At 43.9% G+C, this 17,222-nt stretch overlaps 1 protein-coding gene across 6 annotated transcripts in view; it reads left to right on the forward strand.

Moving 5' to 3' along the window:
- The window catches only part of PFKL (phosphofructokinase, liver type), a 42,311-nt gene that overhangs the window by 14,246 nt on the left and 10,843 nt on the right, over positions 1–17,222 (forward strand). For all 6 annotated transcript variants that reach the window (XM_083443227.1, XM_083443226.1, XM_083443231.1 and 3 more), the window contains exons 4-14: positions 1,411–1,600; positions 3,375–3,540; positions 4,726–4,770; positions 4,950–5,058; positions 6,142–6,237; positions 7,204–7,296; positions 9,420–9,545; positions 11,302–11,366; positions 13,671–13,734; positions 15,505–15,651; positions 15,997–16,067. In XM_083443227.1, the coding sequence (XP_083299353.1) occupies positions 1,411–1,600; positions 3,375–3,540; positions 4,726–4,770; positions 4,950–5,058; positions 6,142–6,237; positions 7,204–7,296; positions 9,420–9,545; positions 11,302–11,366; positions 13,671–13,734; positions 15,505–15,651; positions 15,997–16,067 (1,172 nt within the window). The remainder of the gene's footprint in view (positions 1–1,410; positions 1,601–3,374; positions 3,541–4,725; positions 4,771–4,949; positions 5,059–6,141; positions 6,238–7,203; positions 7,297–9,419; positions 9,546–11,301; positions 11,367–13,670; positions 13,735–15,504; positions 15,652–15,996; positions 16,068–17,222) is intronic.

Consider the following 17,222-nt stretch of genomic DNA (forward strand, 5'->3'; position numbering starts at 1 on the left):
ATATTCTTAAGAGGGTCTCTTCTCCAGTCTTCAGAGAGTAGCTGGAAGTGGGGAGGCAGAAAAAGGTGCTCCTTTTCTTCCACTCTGCAGTTTTAATCTGAAATCTTAGGCGCATTTTTGTGCCCATAGCTCAGAAACTGCTTGCGCTAATGAAATTCCCTGTTGCAAAATGCACCTAGAACAATGTAAGTTTTGAACACTGATCAAGGGGCAGGAGTGATTTTGAGTGAAATGAGAGATGCCCCTGTGTTATGGTAGGGGACAGAGCAGATTTGTCACACTTGGCTGGGTTGCAGCACACAGACTGGGCCAGGCCTGTGCTCCTCTAGCTGTGTTGTCCAAGACCCTTTCAAAAGGAGAGTTGCCTGATAGTGAAGTCAGCTGTTCAGTGGTACATATTACATAGTGTCTCCACCCCCATCGTTCTACCTGGACTAGTGCCCTCGTTCTACCTGGTCTAGTGCCGAGGGCCTTCTGGGGGTTCCCTCACTGCGAGAAGCCAAGTTACAGGGAACCAAGCAGAGGGCCTTCTCAGTAGTGGCACCCACCCTGTGGAACACCCTCCCACCAGATGTCAAAGAGAAGAACAGCTACCAGACTTTTAGAAGACATCTGAAAGCAGCCCTCTTTAGGGAAGCTTTTAATGTTTAACAGACTACTGTATTTTTATGCTTTGTTGGAAGCCGCCCAGAGTGGCTGGGGAAACCCAGCCAGATGGGTAGGGTATAAATAATAAATTATTATTATTATTATTATTAGCAATAGTCAGAGCTGCTGTTTATCAATAAAATGATTTATAAGGACTGCAACAGTACATGATTTATAAAGACTGCAACACCAAGTCCACTGAAGATCACCGTTCTGGCAGCAGCATGACTAGATAGAGAAAGAGACATTTCCATATCCCTTCTTCGCATTTCAGTATACATAACAGTGTATCAGGGTAATCCCATGCCTTGGGGTTGTTGCATTTATCTTCATACCCACTAGCACTGGAGCCCCCTGGTACATCAGGTTAGAAATAAGAATCCTGCACTTCTTGGGCTGATGTGGCATATGCCTTCTGTATTTAGAGGATATAGCAATCCAATTCTGCTTGAATCTGGAACTTCAAAGAAACCATCTTTTAAACAGTATCTCTGTTTAGAACAGGGTTGGGAAACTTGTAGCCCTCTGGGGTTTGGTGGGCCACAGCTCTCATTGGCCATTCCAGCTGGGAGTGGTTGGACTTGTAATCCAACATCTGGAGGGGAACCCCAACCCAGATGTAGAAAGTCCCCATGCTTTATTCCTGTTGGAACTCCCAGCCCTTCAAGATGTTGATGACCTTTGTGCTTATCCGTGGACCTGTCTGCTGACTTCCGATTTGTCTTCTGAACTTCCTTTCTCACCTGGTTTCTTCGTTTGTAGGGTGGCACCATCATTGGCAGTGCCCGCTGCAAAGCTTTCACAACCCGGGAGGGCCGCCTCCAGGCTGCCTACAACCTGGTGCAGCACGGCATCACCAACTTGTGCGTCATTGGTGGGGACGGAAGCCTGACTGGTGCAAATATATTCCGCTCGGAGTGGGGTGGTCTTTTGGAGGAACTGGTCAAAGAAGGTACGTGTGAACCTTAGTCCCCTTCAGAGCACTACTCCAGTGAGTCAACCTGATGCCTATATCAGAGAAATCCCAATAGCAGTCTTGGATGTTAGAAATCCCCATAACAATGAACCCACATGGTAAAGGCCAATAGAATTGGAGCCAAAACTGAGCCTTTGAGAAACAAGAGAGATGTATCAGCATGCTAGGTTTGTAGAGGTACCCCCTGCCAAAAAAAAGGTTTGGTTTAACCCCACCCACTCACAGTCCACTGAGGACAGAGCATCCATTGCTCAATATCTTCAAAATGTTGTCAGTTCAAAAACAAAAACGGGGGTGGGTGGGTGTCATGAGTAAAATGTCCTGCTTGATTCCCTTACAACTTACTGTATCCTGGGCATGGACCTTACAGGTGGCCTGGGATACTGTCAGAGCCCTTGCACTGCCTTCCCAAAGCTGGATAAGCCTGCAATTTCAACTTTCACAGGGGTGGGGATAAATAAATAGAGACTGGATTTCTTCCGCTGTCCATTTATTTATTTCAGCTTCCATGCAAAGCTATGATCACGTAAATAAAAGAACCGTAAGATGCAGGTTACCAGTACAAAAACACTACACGGTATGAGGAAGGAAAATGGGGCATTAAAAACTCGTTCTGAAGCAGTTTCATATACATGCTTTCCCCCCATTTAATTTCCCCAACCTCCCTCCCTGGCAGGATTGTCTTTACAACTTCAACCTTCTGTGAAAGTTTATCACTATGAAGGGCCTTGAAACTTACTGTGACTATGTTTTACATTCAATTACACACCCACTTACCCTTTCATTCCTCAATACATGCATGCAGTGAGCAGAAGGGACCTTCAGTAGCACAGAAATAAATACACAGGAGCCTGACCACTGAGGACTGTTCAAGTTTGCAGACCTTCAATTTCATAAAATGGAGAGGAAACAGTTTGCAGACCTTCAATTTCATACAATGGAGAGGAAAAGAAACTCAAATATACAAGAGTGTCTATGAACACTACATTGTTCATGATTTTTTAAAAAGAACAAAATAGAGCAAAGTTAAAGACGTTGTTGTTGTTGCTGTTTAGTCGTTCAGTCGTGTCTGACTCTTCGTGACCCCATGGACCAGAGCACGCCAGGCAGTTAAGTTAAAGACGAGCACTCCTTAATTCTGCAAAAAGTTGCTTAGCAATCTTTATAGCTTAGAATACAAAATTTGCCAGTGATTCAGTTACATGATATTGTGTATCCATGGCCAAGATGTTTGAAAGGAAACAATCAAGTAACAAATGAGTCTGGCTTTTTCATCTCTCTAAAAATTACACAATAGTAACACATTTAGTATATGAGACTAGTTATACTTGCATTTAGAAAGCTTTCCGTCTTAGTGGAGTCAATGCTAACTTAATTTGTGGGGCTTAATTTGCTGCCCTGCTCCTTCTTAAAATTCTTTTTTTCCCCCCTAGTTAAAAACATGATTCTGCAATCAAGCTAGTATCAGTGCCAAATTATGGTTTTCAGATTATCAAGATGCAATTGCAAATCAAGTTGAAAAGACATTAAGGTTATAATCTCATTTACAGTCTCAAGTTAATAGGAAAGAAATATAACTTCACTCAAATTAACAATTAACCATTTCCAGTTGGGCTAACACCATCCTATTTTCTACTTTAGGATATGTTCTCTTCATATGTAATTGTCATTTCCATAGTCCTTTCCCTAGACAGACCATCTCTCATTCATATCCATTTGTTAATATTTTCTCTCTCTCTTTCTTCCTCAGGGAAGATCACTGAGGAGGTGTCTCAGACATACTGTCATTTAAACATTGTGGGCCTGGTGGGCTCCATTGACAACGATTTCTGTGGTACAGATATGACCATTGGCACTGACTCTGCCCTGCACCGTATCATGGAGGTGATCGACGCAATCACCACTACTGCCCAGAGGTCAGCAAATGATTTCTCAGGTCTTTTGCTTCCTATCTTCCTTTACAAAAGGCTGCAGCATGCCTAGGACAAGCCTGAGAGCTATGTAACCAGCAGTTAGTTCCTGCCCTGCAGAAGCGTTTTTCCAAAGGGTGTGTAGGTGTGATGAACCTGCTTTTCTGGGACTAACTCCCTATTAGAGCCTTCCCAGATATTGCACCACCCAGAACAATTAACTTAGAGCCATTGAAATCAATGGACCTAACAGTCATTTTCATTGAGTATATTCTGAGTAAACCTTAGTTGAATGCCACCCTTCGCATTTTTCCTTGCATTATAAAAGGAACTCATTAGCCAAGTACACAGATGTCTTCATCAAAGATGACACTTGTGTTGCTGAGATGTTATATTTCTCCCCACTCATTCAGCAACATGTTGCTAAGAAAATGTGAATCCCTACCTGCCTGCACGACATGTGCAGTCTTTGCCACATGAGCACTGTTTCACTTTGGAGTTCCTGTGCTGGAGGCACCATATGAGCAATATCTGCTTGCCCAAATGGTTCAGAAGCAAGACCTGGTTGCCTTCCTTGATCTTCAGAGGCAAGCAGCCACTGCCTCAGCAGCCTTCTGCTCCTTCCACAAGTAGCAGTGCACTGCATCTTTCCTGGGCTAAAATGCACAACCCTACACTGTTCCAGAGAGGTGGAGGAGAAGCAGCAGCACAGTACCTCCCTGCTCACTCCTTCCTGGTGTGGCTCATTTTCTAACCTAGGCCCTACAGATTTTGGTCGCTCCTCCCTCTGCAAGAGAATGTGGAGTCTCAATTGTGACATCCTTCTGAGCACTTCCGATGTGCATGTGACTTCAGGTGCTCATCCCTGTCACAATTAGGTTTGCTGAGTAAGCAGCAAGATTTTCTTTCCCAAGTCTGGAGACTTTTCGATTCTTTCCAAAGTCAGCCCAAGACCTGGGAGAGTCCCCTTCAAAGGCCTAAGAGACTGGAGGGAAAAGACAAAATGAAATATGTGCTCACCAGCAGCAAGCTCTCAAGCACATCTGTGGGCTCGTGCTCCCAGCATTGATGCTGTCTCTTCTCCTGTCCAGCTAAAGTGTGTGTAAATACTGCACTCATGAGAAGATGCAACTGAAGCATGCACTGAATGACCATCTGGACAAGTCTTTACTCTCTTATTTTGCTTTGCAGTCACCAGAGAACATTTGTGCTGGAGGTGATGGGCAGGCACTGTGGGTAAGGAGAGAGCTCTCTTGTTATTTTTTTCGTTGAGGGAGACCTGGGTTTCCAGTTGGGGATTAAATCTAAACATGGGTATATGCCTGCCACCCACCCACCCATCTCCCAAATCTTTCACCGTGATTGATACGCCCGGGATTCATCATTCACAAGCTGACTCTCTTCTTCCTCTGCAGGTACCTTGCATTAGTTTCAGCTTTGGCTTCTGGTGCAGACTGGCTTTTCATCCCTGAGTCACCTCCTGAGGATGACTGGGAGGATTTCATGTGTGAGAGGCTTGGTGAGGTGGGTGTCGGTGATATCTGTTGCACAACAAAAATGAAATTGTGTGCTCTTTCTCTGATGAGTACAAATGGGGGGGGGATTTCATTTATATTCTCTTCTTTAGTGGTCGCATCTAAGTTGATGGGGCCATATATTTCTTTCCAGAGAGCTTACAGGATCAGATCTATTAATGCACTGTGCACCAGCTCACAGCAGCATTCCAGAGCTCTCTGTGCTGCTGATGTGTTGCTCTTTGTGGAAGACCTTCCTTTGTGTGTATGCTGTACTGCAGATAAATGCAGGTGACACTGGGTAGGAAAAGCTGGCCTAGAGAGGCATGGAGCTGGGGGGAAAGGACAGGATCTCAAGAAAGAGAGAGTTGAGGATTGGTGGCTTTTTAGTTTAGAGAAGGTGGATCGAGAGAAGCTTTTCTTCCTCTAATACTAGAATTTGAGGGCATTCAATGAAGCTGAATGTTGGAAGATCTGGGACAGAGATACTCCTTCGCGAAGCACATGGAATTCACTCCCGCAAGAGGCAGTGATGGCCACCGACAAATGCATGGAGGATGAAGCTATCAGAAGCTAGCCACCCTGGCTGCATTCTCCCTCCACTCCTGGAGGCAAGAGGGGAGAGCGCTGTTGTGCTCAGGCCCTGCTTCCAGGTTTCCCATGGGCATCTGATTAGTCACTATGGGAGCAGGATGCTAGACTAGAAGAGCCACTGACCTGATCCAGCAGACCATTCTTAATATCTTAGTATTAGATACCGAACCACCTAGCTGCCTTTAGTCATCCTTTCTCAGCAGGCAGGAACTACAACAGGGGCAGGGAACATTTGGCCCTCCAGATATTGTTGGACACCCCCAACTCCTGTTAGCCCCAGGCAGTATCACCATGGTCAAAAGTGATGGGAGCTGCAGAGCAGCAACACCTGGAGGACCATTGCTTCCCCATCCCTGAACTGCAAAGTTGCTGATGGGAAAAGGCTTGACTGTCAAGCCTAAGGTGTTAATGTTAGGATTATGAGAGAGTCCCCGTTAACATAGCCTCTTGCCTTTCCCTGATGGATCAATCATTGGCTTCCATATTTTTCTTTGGATAGACCCGGAGCAGAGGATCCCGGCTGAATATTATCATCATCGCTGAAGGTGCCATAGACAGGAATGGAAAACCAATCACTTCTAACTACGTGAAGGATGTAAGTAACTGATTAATGTTGTAGAGCCATAGCAGTGAAAGTATTTTTCAGCACACGGTTCTTAGAAAACAGGCTTTTCCATATTTTGGAACTATCTTGAGTATAAAAATATCCTGTGAACTTGACAGCTGTCCATTTTTCACTTGGGCTTCCCAGCTTTCTTCAGGCTTTGAATCACTCCAGAGAATTTTAAAGTGGGCATTTGCAGCTTCAATGCAGATGTAAACATTGCATTGGCAACCTCACGGATTACTGCAATGCACTCTATGTGTTGTTACATGTGTTGTTGGAGTGGATCTGGAGGCCGTAGCTGATGCAGAAAACTGCGGTTAGGTTGCTTGTGGGGCAAACAATTTGCTTGCAGGATTTGCACTGGTTGCCAGTTGGCTACTGGGCCACGTTCAAGGTGTTAGTACTAACATACAAGTCCCTATACAGCTTAGGACCAAGTTACTTGAGAGACCGCCTTATCCCTTACACACCCAATAAATCACTGCTGTCCACAAGAGAGTCTCTCCTATAGGTACCAGAAGCCTGACCTATGGTAACTTGGAGCAGGGCTTTTACTGTGGCCACCCCTCTTCTGTGGGACAGCATTCCTGTCAATATACGACTGACACCTACTATCAGCATTTTCCACAAGCAGCTGAATGCATTTTGTTCCAGGAGGCTTTCCCAATTGGATAAATGGGTCTTTGCTATGAGTATTCACTTGACAGGGTTTTAGTCTTGTTTTAAATGTATTTATTATATTTGTGGTTTTAGCAGTTTTTCATCATGTAAATTGCTTTGAGACAGTAGTTTAGAAGGTGATTAATAAATTGATAATAATAGTAATAATGATGGTAATAATAAATGTCTGACCTAGAGCCCCTCTCCCAGTTTACCAGGGAATCTGGTACAGGGAAGCTGTAAGCATACTTTAACTCCAGATTTTCTTTCTCCCTTCCCCCACTTTCTGATCAGCTGGTTGTCAAGCGCCTGGGTTTCGACACTCGTGTGACTGTGCTTGGCCACGTGCAGCGTGGTGGGACCCCCTCAGCATTTGATCGTGTCCTGGTAAGTGTTACTCTTTTTCTTTTGCTAGATGTCTGGGATGTTCAGGGTATGTCTAAGGAATGGCTTCTCACTCTCTTGGTAAAGTGCCGTTGTGTTAGCAGCAGAAAGGCGAGTCAGAGCTGAAGACCCTGAAAAAAGCAGGAACGTCACAGACTGAGTGCATGTGCCCTGCTGCCATTTAGAAATCAGTCACCCACACTGGTCGAGCATTATGCCCCACTGTATATAGGTGGAGATAAGTGAGCCATAACTAAAAGGAAACACTGCTGGTATGTTGTACTGCAAGTCCTCTTTCAAAACTGGCATGCAGAACTCACAATAGGCAAATGCAGTAGACTGGATGGCAAGAAGGCATTTTCTGCACCCTTCATGGTGTTTGCTTTGTTTATTCTTGGCTTGGCCACTCGGAAGCAAACAGAAAAATTGTCCTGGTTTTGCAGGCTCTGCTGTTAAATCCAGAGGCTTCCTGGTCCTTCTTTTAGGCTAGTGCTTCTAGATCTCTGGGTGTGACTTAGTCCTGTCTGAACAATAAACCCTGCTGTGCATCATAGAGACAGCCTTGTGTTCTTCATTCCATTGTGTAGAATGCCTGATCCATTTCTATTTAACACTACTGTAATAGAAACCTTCGCTAACCTTGAAATTTTCCAGGATCTCAGTATTCTTCATCAATGCAGGGATGGGACAGTCTTCACTTTCAAGATAGTGCCACATCTTGTTGCAAGCCGTAGTTAACTTGTAAATAATCCAAGGGCTGGGAACTCTCCCTGGCTGATCTTGGCTGGTCAAAAGCAAGATTCTCAGCAGAGCTCCATTCAGAGCTCAGAATACTTAGCTACTTCTTTTTTCTATTCTCTCTTTTGCCTTCCTCTTTGTTTAGGACTGGTCTTGGAAGGAGAGGTTTTTCATTAGGTCATGGTTTTCTTTTTGTCTTAACGTTTCCCACTGCTCCAGAGGATTTCCTGCACTCTTAGTGGTATTGAAACGAGGCAGTCTTTTCCCACCCAAACACACACTATTAAACAGGGTAGGAAAATCGCATCAGGAATTCCTGTGCCGCAAGAAAGGAGTGGGTGAATATTTTTCTGCATTTGTAGGCTAGACCGTTCTAAGACCTGGGGATGACCTTCTGTCCCATCTTCTTCGTGTTTTCTCTTTCGGAAATGGTCCATTAGATGTGTTTTTACAGTAATATTTGTCCAGTTGGTCAGCCTGGTGTTTGGAGAGCTGAATTTTGCAAACTGCTGGTGTATCCAGTACTACAGGATAGGAGGAGTTATTTTTCAGCTTCTGGTGCAGCCTGGCAGTGCCCTCCTTGGCATCTTTGCAAGCTGACCCTGTGACCCAGAGGAAGCACTGCCCTCAAAGTAAAGGCTGCTCCTATCTGCCACTACCAAGAATGGGAACTAACAGAAAAAGACAGATTTCCGTTTCTCAGTAAAGCAAACAACCCAATTAGTTGCACGTATTCAGTTTCCTCTGAAGAGGTGGCTCTCTAGGCCTGTTAAACAAGATCGGTCGACATGATAGTTAGCAACATGCACTAAGAAGAGAGAAAATACAGTAGTTTGGAAAAACAGCTGTTATGAGAACGTGTCAGATAGCACTGCAGAACTTTGTTGGGTAAGAGGGAGCGGCTGTGGACCAAAGCCATTCTGTGCTGCTCCTAATGTGTGAACACCTGGGAAGAGTGTTTTCTGTTAGAGGAAACTTTGAATACTGGCTCTTTCTATCATCTCAGTTCATATTCCTGCTGCTGGGAGTCTTTTGTTTCTTTATATGTCTCCAAGGCAAGCCTTTTCCCATTAGCACTTCTTTGCAGTCTTGCTGCTTTGTAACTTTAGGAGATGCATATTATACAGGTTGTGTGCTGCTGCTGATGTGAAAACCGTGGGCATTTGTTAGCGTCACAATTACCCCATCTTTCTGTCTCAGTGGTTTTTACATTGAAACACATACACATTTTTGAAGTGGTGAAGTATGATTTCCAGTGCTTGGTGAGACAAGGCTCCAACCTTCCAAAGCATGTTGTGCTGCAGAATCCCAAAGAGACATGGTATGTGCCTAAATATGCAAGGTATACATAGCTGACTGTCTCTGGAAATGCATTGTGTGTCCCCCAGAGCAGCAAAATGGGGATGGAAGCTGTGATGGCACTGCTGGAAGCAACACCAGACACTCCTGCCTGTGTGGTCAGTCTCTCCGGGAACCAGTCAGTGCGCCTACCCTTAATGGAATGTGTGCAAGTGGTGAGTATTTCACATGATCATAGAAGCCAAATATATGCAGTGTGGAGAAGCACAGCATTGGGGGGGGGGGGAAGAAGGCCTCCATTTTTATACATGTGTGTGGGGTGACAGGGAACTTCACAGTTGACACATAATGATGATAATCAGCAAACAAGCAGATATTTGGAAGGTTCTCTGAGGGGGTTGGGAACTGTGCATATGTAGAGGGAATATGACATCTGAGACGGAATACCAAAACTATTTGCTTTCATTGAAACAAACAAGAAAAATAGCCTATGTAGAAAGAAATCTGAAAACATGGTATGAGGTTTTGCTAGATTTCCAGTGGGTGGGAGGTATAACTAAGCTTGCATTCTGTAGTTGGGGTTGCTTTTGCTTTTTCTCTTTTTGTTACATTTCCTTACTTGCTCATTCCCCTGTTTTACGTGATCTTTTACACAACATAAAAACCACCTCTGGAAATCTAGTGGACGTTTAGCACTGATTTCCATTTTAACTGTTTCTACCAAAAGAGTCCATTTGCAACCCTGTTCACGTGGAAAATTGCAGGAGTTTTGTGTCGTAACTGCACATGACAAAATGTAAGGTGGCACCCCAGCATATGCGTTCTTTCCCACCATTAAAATTTAGCATGGCATGGTGGTATGCTGATTGAAAAGCCACAGTTCCATAATGCACTAAAATGTAAAAGAAACATAAGAAATCTAGCATTGTAATCAAACTAACAGAAAAAAACAACATGTCTGAATGCAGCCTTGATTAGCATAGGTACCAGCCTCTCCCCTTGCATCTGCACCCTTATATATAGCTGTCCCGTTGTCTTTTGTCCCCATATTTTTCCATGAGGCCTGAGTCAAGCTCTGCAAGGAAGGCTTATTATGGTCCCATAGATGGCTGAGGCCTGGTCTGTGGTGATGCTGGGCCTTTTCTGTCATTCTACACTCTAGTTGTGGAATTCCTTCTCAGTGGAGATACAGCTGTTCTCATATTGTCAGCTTTTCAACACACTGGGGAAATTATTTTTTTTCCTTCCCAGGTTTTCAGGGATATGTGAGCTTAAGGGTTGGTGTGTCTGCAGCAAAATTGAATATATTACTCCCCGACACCCCCAATACTTACTGCTTTATAGTTTTAATATTACCATGTGTTGTATATTATTGGAATATTTGTTTACCACCTTGGGATCCTTTGGGATGAAGCACTGTTTAAAAACATAATTAACCAGAAGAACCATTTTCTTCTGGTTTTTGACAAAATAAAATTGATGAACAACAACTTCCCAAATCAAGTATGCAATATGCATGCATAAGTTGTTGCAATCCATCAACATGGAGTTTGTAGGTATATGGTTTTGGATTTTTGAGCGCAGAACCTCCAGAGCCCCTGAACCATGCCTTTTCAGTGCCATAAACATTTGGAGTCTGGCATATATGACGGAACAGGCTGTGCCAGTAAACTCTCCTTGGGAGAGTTCTTTTTCTTGGTTTGCCCTGGCCCAGCCTTTTTGGAGAAGAGAGTAGAAAGGCAATGCATCTCCCCCAGGGGTTTTTGCAATCCTTTGGTCCTTCCAGCCTCCCTTTTTTATGCTGCCTTTTTCTCTGTGCCTGAAATGGCCCTCCGATGAGCGTGTCCATGAATGTCCTTAAAAGGAATTGACAGAAGATGAATTAATCTCACTGTACCCTTGGTTTTATTAGATTTCTACTAGAGCCTCACTATGATTCTCTAACCCCCCACCTCCACAATATCTTTATAGACCAAAGATGTCCAGAAGGCAATGGATGACAAAAGATTTGATGAAGCAATTCAGCTCAGAGGGAGGTGAGAGATGTTTCTGGGATCTGGGTGGAAATTGAACTTCCTCTCATCTGTTTGTTTATATTAACATTTAAAATAACAACAGTTATAAAGACACGTCTTGCTGTTAACCTTTGGTATTTAGTAGCAAAGAGAAGAACTTGTTACTCATTTGTTCACTTCTCTTTTCTTAACATTTCCAAGGTGTTTTTTCATAGGAAATGTGAAGTCAGGTACAAAAAAAGCATTAAAAACTCCTCTAATATTACAGAATTTCCTTACTTCTTTTTTCCTGCCCATAGAGAAACGCTGACTCCCCACCCCATAGCCATGATTCACAGTTTGAGGAAGTCTCTAGATGTTAGTGGATCTGTGTTCTTTTTTTCAACTTCTAATGGCCAGTCCTATTTATTGTGAGCCAAATGATCAGAGCTGATGGTTACTTTTTCTTCATTCTCGTTTCTACTGCAACTCACTCAGCCCATCTCCTTGACATTAATAGCAACATGGGTGTCTTAAGTGTCTAACCCTGTTTCTTCATGGATCATTAGTTCACGAGATTCAAATAAATCTCACACGTTTTGGATTGCGAGCAGTTGGTTTTCTTCCTATTTTAACCCCGTTCTACTACTACTTGGGTAGACATACAGCATACATACATACATACATACATACATACTGTATGTTCTGGTGACTCATTCAATGGCAGGATCTCTCCATAACTGTATAGTGTTACAGGAACTAAAATGGGGGGGGGGCAGAATTATGCAAAACGTTGCGGTGAGAATTGGTTCTGTTTAGGGTTCTAGCCACTCCATTCCATCATTTCCCTTTTCTGCTGCTCTTTTTCCTCATGCATGGATGGCGCCATTTTGGTTACGTAAGCAATGCCACTGAAAGTCTAGACATCAGAGGGAATTTTTGACCAGTATTCTGGTCATGCCACTCTTTTAAGTAAGTAAGTCCTTAATGCAATGACAAACCAATGACAAACTTAGACAGCATCTTAAAAAGTAGAGACATCACCTTGCAAACAAAGGTCCGTATAGTAAAAGCTATGGTTTTCCCAGTAGTGATGTATGGAAGTGAGAGCTGGACCATAAAGAAGGCTGCTCACCGAAGAATTGATGCTTTTGAATTATGGTCTGGAGGTGGCTCTTGAGAGTCCCATGGACTGCAAGAAGATCAAACCCATCCATTCTTAAGGAAATCAGCCCTGAGTGCTTACTGGAAGGACAGATCGTGAAGCTGAGGCTCCAATACTTTGGCCACCTCATGAGAAGTGAAGACTCCCTGGAAAAGACTCTGATGTTGGGAAAGATGGAGGGCACAAGGAGAAGGGGACGACAGAGGACGAGATGGTTGAACAGTGTTCTCGAAGCCACAAACATGAGTCTGACCAAACTGCGGGAGGCAGTGGAAGACAGGAGTGCCTGGCGTGCTCTGGTCCATGGGGTCACAAAGAGTCGGACACAACTAAACGACTAAACAACAACAATGCTTAAGGAAGGAACTGCAGGCTAACGCTTTTTCCTGTCACCTATAAGACAGTGTCACAGTGACTGCTATAGCAGACTCAAGGCTTAGATAAACTATCAGCCTATTTTGAAAACAGAAACATAACTTATTGAGGAAATGACTGATAACCAGTTGCAGCAAAACAGGGCAATAAATTATTCTGTACACAGTGGGGAGGCAGCCTTCCCCACTTAGTGTCGTCCAAAACATCTGGAGGACACCAGATTGAGCAAGGATGAGAAACTTGTGATCTTCCAGATGTTGCTGGACTTCTGCTTCGATCATCCCTGTCCACTGGCCATGCTGGCTGGCCCTAATGGTACTTGGAATACAACAATAGCTGAAGGAGTTCAGCAATAGCTAAATTCCCCTGAGAATTAGGAAGCCTGCTTTAAGTGACCTTCCTGGCAAGGAGACACAGGAGTAGCAATTTAAGACTGTTTTTGGGAGTGCAAATATTCTTGTGTGTATTTTTTGTTTAAACAAATATAAGTTAAAAGGTCTGAGTATGCTTTAAGATGCATGAGTAGAAAATTCACTTACCTTAATTGAAATAGGTGGAAGATTCCATAGGTCAGCACTTTCAGGCAAAAGCTAAATTAAATTTGAGAAGTTACATCCACAATGCACTTCAGTGATGGTACATTTTCTGGAAGGAATTAAAAAGAGGTTCACGTTTGAAGGTGTTGTGCATCTTAGGAGCATTCTAGAGTCCAAGTAAGAAAGAGAAGAGACTTTCTCTCTGTCTCTTGGCTTTGGTGGTTTTTTACGATAAAAATTACCAATATAATTGTGGGCTTGTTTTGCCAGGAGTTTTGAAAACAACTGGAACATTTACAAGCTTCTTGCACACCAGAAGCCTGCAATGGAAAAGGTAAGGAAGCAAAGAGAAGCATCTTTTGTTCTGCAGGTTTCTTGCAGTGTGAAAGGAATAGCTGTTATTTCTTTTGCTGCTTTAATGTTTTCACATTTATCATGGTCTGTGTTGCATGTTGTAAGCATGTTGCTTTTGTTATTAATTTGTTTTTGTGAGCTCCTTGTAAAGAAAGTGTTTGAAAAAGCCACCATTAAATAAATAAAAAAGTTGGTGTGCACAAGCACAAATCAAAAGCCCCAAGGCAGCAGGAAGCAGCTCTCAAGAGGGTGCATCTGGACATTTAATGATGGACGGACCTATACAATGCTGCAGCTCCAAAAAGGACTTCTGTGTGCAATGGAACTTCCTCTACTGTCCCCACCAGCCCTCTGTACACACTCAAAATTATATTGAGGGACCCTCCAGAGCTGATTTTGGGAACCCATCAGGGTAGGAAAGGGAACAGAAGTCCTGTTGCACTAGTGGAACCCTTCTGGCACAGCATTGGATACAATGCAAGGTTTAAAAAAATGTCCACAAATTGCACATGCATTCTATGTTCACAAACAGTAAAAACAATGTCTTCCTGTGTATGCTAGAATCCACACTGTATATCCAATAAGGGTTTCCAATACAGTCACGAAAGAAGTGCTGTCTCCTGGACATCTCCCCCTCCCATTTGCAGATGCTCGCAGCCTCAAAGCAGTTGCTTGCATGCCCAGCCTTTTTCAATAGAGGTCGGATGTGTCCTTACAGCCCAGGAAAGAGCTGCCATCTGTACTGGAAAAAGATCTTCACCTGTTTTGCTCGAGGGTCAAACAAAGGAATGCAGAAGCAACCTCTGGCTTCTGCAGGAAATACCAGCAGCCCTCATGTGTGCTCCATCCCAGGGACATAGGCAGCAGTGCCATGCCTGACTCCCTGAGCCGCCTGAACAGAGGTGCAAAGAGATGGAGAGGGAAGGTGAAAGTAGGACCCAATGCTGCTGCTGCTATACGGAGCTCTGAACTCCTTGCACAGGGTGGAAAAACTTGAGCCTCTTCTACAGCCAAAAGTTAGGCAAAGACTTTGTGAACTGTAATTGTTATGTTGATATATGGTCTTCCTATCATTTCTTTTAGATCAGGGTAGTCCAGCGTGTGGCCTTTTTTGGCAGCCCTCAGCAACATTTTATTCTCTCCCCCCCCCCCCAACCCTCATGCTATCTTCCCAAAGCTGGGTAAGTGAGGCTCTGGACTTTGGGAAGGAAATGCGATGCTCTGGCAGGGTCCTAGAGTCCTTATTCCTCCTTCCCAAAGCCTAGGTAGTGCTTTTCCAGCTTTGGGAAGAAGGTGGGAGGAGTCTAGGACCCTGCCAGAGCCTCGCAGTTCCTTCCAAAAGACCGGTGCCTCACTTAGCCAGTTTTGGGAAGGCAGTGCAAGGACTGAGAGGGGGTGTCAAATTTTGGCCTTGCTTCCTTCCCCCCGTGCAACAAGGCAGTTTGCAGCCCTTGGGTTCTGTGCCAAAGTACTCTTGCGGCCCGCTTGGTGTGAAAAGTTGGACCACCTTGTTTGAGATGGTTATGCAAGGAAATGAGGCACATCTCAGCCGAGGCTACTCAGTGTCTTCTCTGAAGTCCTCAAAATACTTACCTGAAGTATTGCAGGACAAGGAAGTTGCACAATGTCTTCTTACACAGCTTGCTTTGTAGCAGAGGTACCTCCTAAAAGCTCGCTGTACTCCCAGCACCCTCTGAGTGCTGCCAATGACTTCTTCCAGCTGTTTATTATCTGTTTCTGTTCCGGGCAGAGCAATTTCAATATTGCCATTCTGAATGTGGGAGCCCCTGCAGCCGGCATGAACGCAGCAGTCCGGTCAGCTGTGCGCGTTGGGATCTGCCAAGGCCACACAATGTATGTGGTGAATGATGGCTTTGAAGGCTTGAGCAAAGGACAGGTGAATCTCTCTAATTGGATGGGAGGAGGTCCTCCTTCCTGTCGGACTACTAGTCCTTCTCATTTCTTTGTAAAGTAGAGCATCTACAGGGCAACATTCATTTGGAACCCTATCTGTCATTTCTGCTGCAAAACTGGCACCATGGCTTACGAATTTCTGATTGGAAGGGGGGGAGGTGAGGGGCAGTTGGTTGTAACAGGAAACAAAATATCAATTTGATCTTTCTTCTTTTAAACCACACTGCTTTCACTTTCAAATCCAAGATTTGGAAGACAACCTGGTGCAATGCAGTTGGGAATGGCTGGGCGAATCATGAGAGGTCTAATGAAATGTTTCTTCTCGTAGATCCGAGAGGTGGGCTGGCACGATGTTGCAGGCTGGCTAGGGCGTGGAGGATCCATGCTGGGGACCAAAAGGTAAGTTGACATGACAGCCCACAGAGTGGTTCTCTGCAGATGGGGAGAAATTGCAGGACTGAGTTCAAAGAGGGGACGATACAGGTAAAACCTTCCAAAAGGTTGGTACCTGTTACAAAGTGTGTAGTGAGCATGCAAACCTGCAATTCTCACATGCAATCTGGCACTCAGTTCAAGGGATCTTTTGTTCTAAAATGGAATTAGTTTATTGTCTCAGGGGGTGCATTGCATAGCATAGCATAGCATAACATAGCAGTTTTACACAATTGTCCTTCACCTAAAACAGAGCAAACCTTTCTCAACCTTTCATGAAGGTGATTAGGGATGTATCACTGCTTAATTTATTACAGAACTATTGTAATTTAAGAATTCTCCCCCTGCAGCTTATCTTGCCTCTGCCTTCCAGTTGTGGAAATTCATTGTTTGTGTGGTTGTTTTTCCTGTATGATTTATTCTTAAAAATTGCTGGCCACTGTCAACATATCAACATATTTCTCTGAAAGGTCTCTTGATAACATACCAAGTTTATGACAGTCAGTTTTTCTATGTAGTCATCCTTTGCTATTCTATATTCTTTTCTTACCACAGTCATCTCATAACCAGCTTTCTCCAAAGACAATTTCCCCCTTTAACATTCCAGTGTCATTTGTCTTCTTCATTTCTTAGACGCAAACCTAAAATTGCCAAGCTTCTATCTTATTTTTTCAGCTGTCGGAAATGGAAAGTGCATGCCTGAACTTCTTGGACAGTCCTCATGCTCCTGTATTATCTCTACAGGATCCTTCATTATTGTTAGTTCATGGCCCTTTGTTTATTTTATTTCTCTTTCATAGAATGCTTTATCTGCTTCTCCTGAATGTTTTGGTGCTGTATGATAAGCAAACATAATATTTTCTGTTTCCTACTTCCTTGCCAATTCTTCATTGTCTCATTTGGAGGGCTTCCAAAATAGTTATTCAATGTGAAATTGCCATGCTTCATTCTCTCATTTCTTTATAGGCCACCCACATGCTGCAAGTCTTAAAGTGGGAGGCTCGCAATGGCTTTTGCAAGGTTCCTCCCCCGCTTCCCTTTTAATCCCCCAGTCTCACTCTAACTGTAAAGGTTAGGGAGACCTGCAAAGTCTTTTGGAAGCCTCTTCCTCCTCCCCGCCTT

This window comes from Podarcis tiliguerta (genome assembly GCF_965153285.1).
Source record: "Podarcis tiliguerta genome assembly, chromosome: 5".
NCBI classification, from domain to species: Eukaryota; Metazoa; Chordata; class Lepidosauria; order Squamata; family Lacertidae; genus Podarcis; species Podarcis tiliguerta.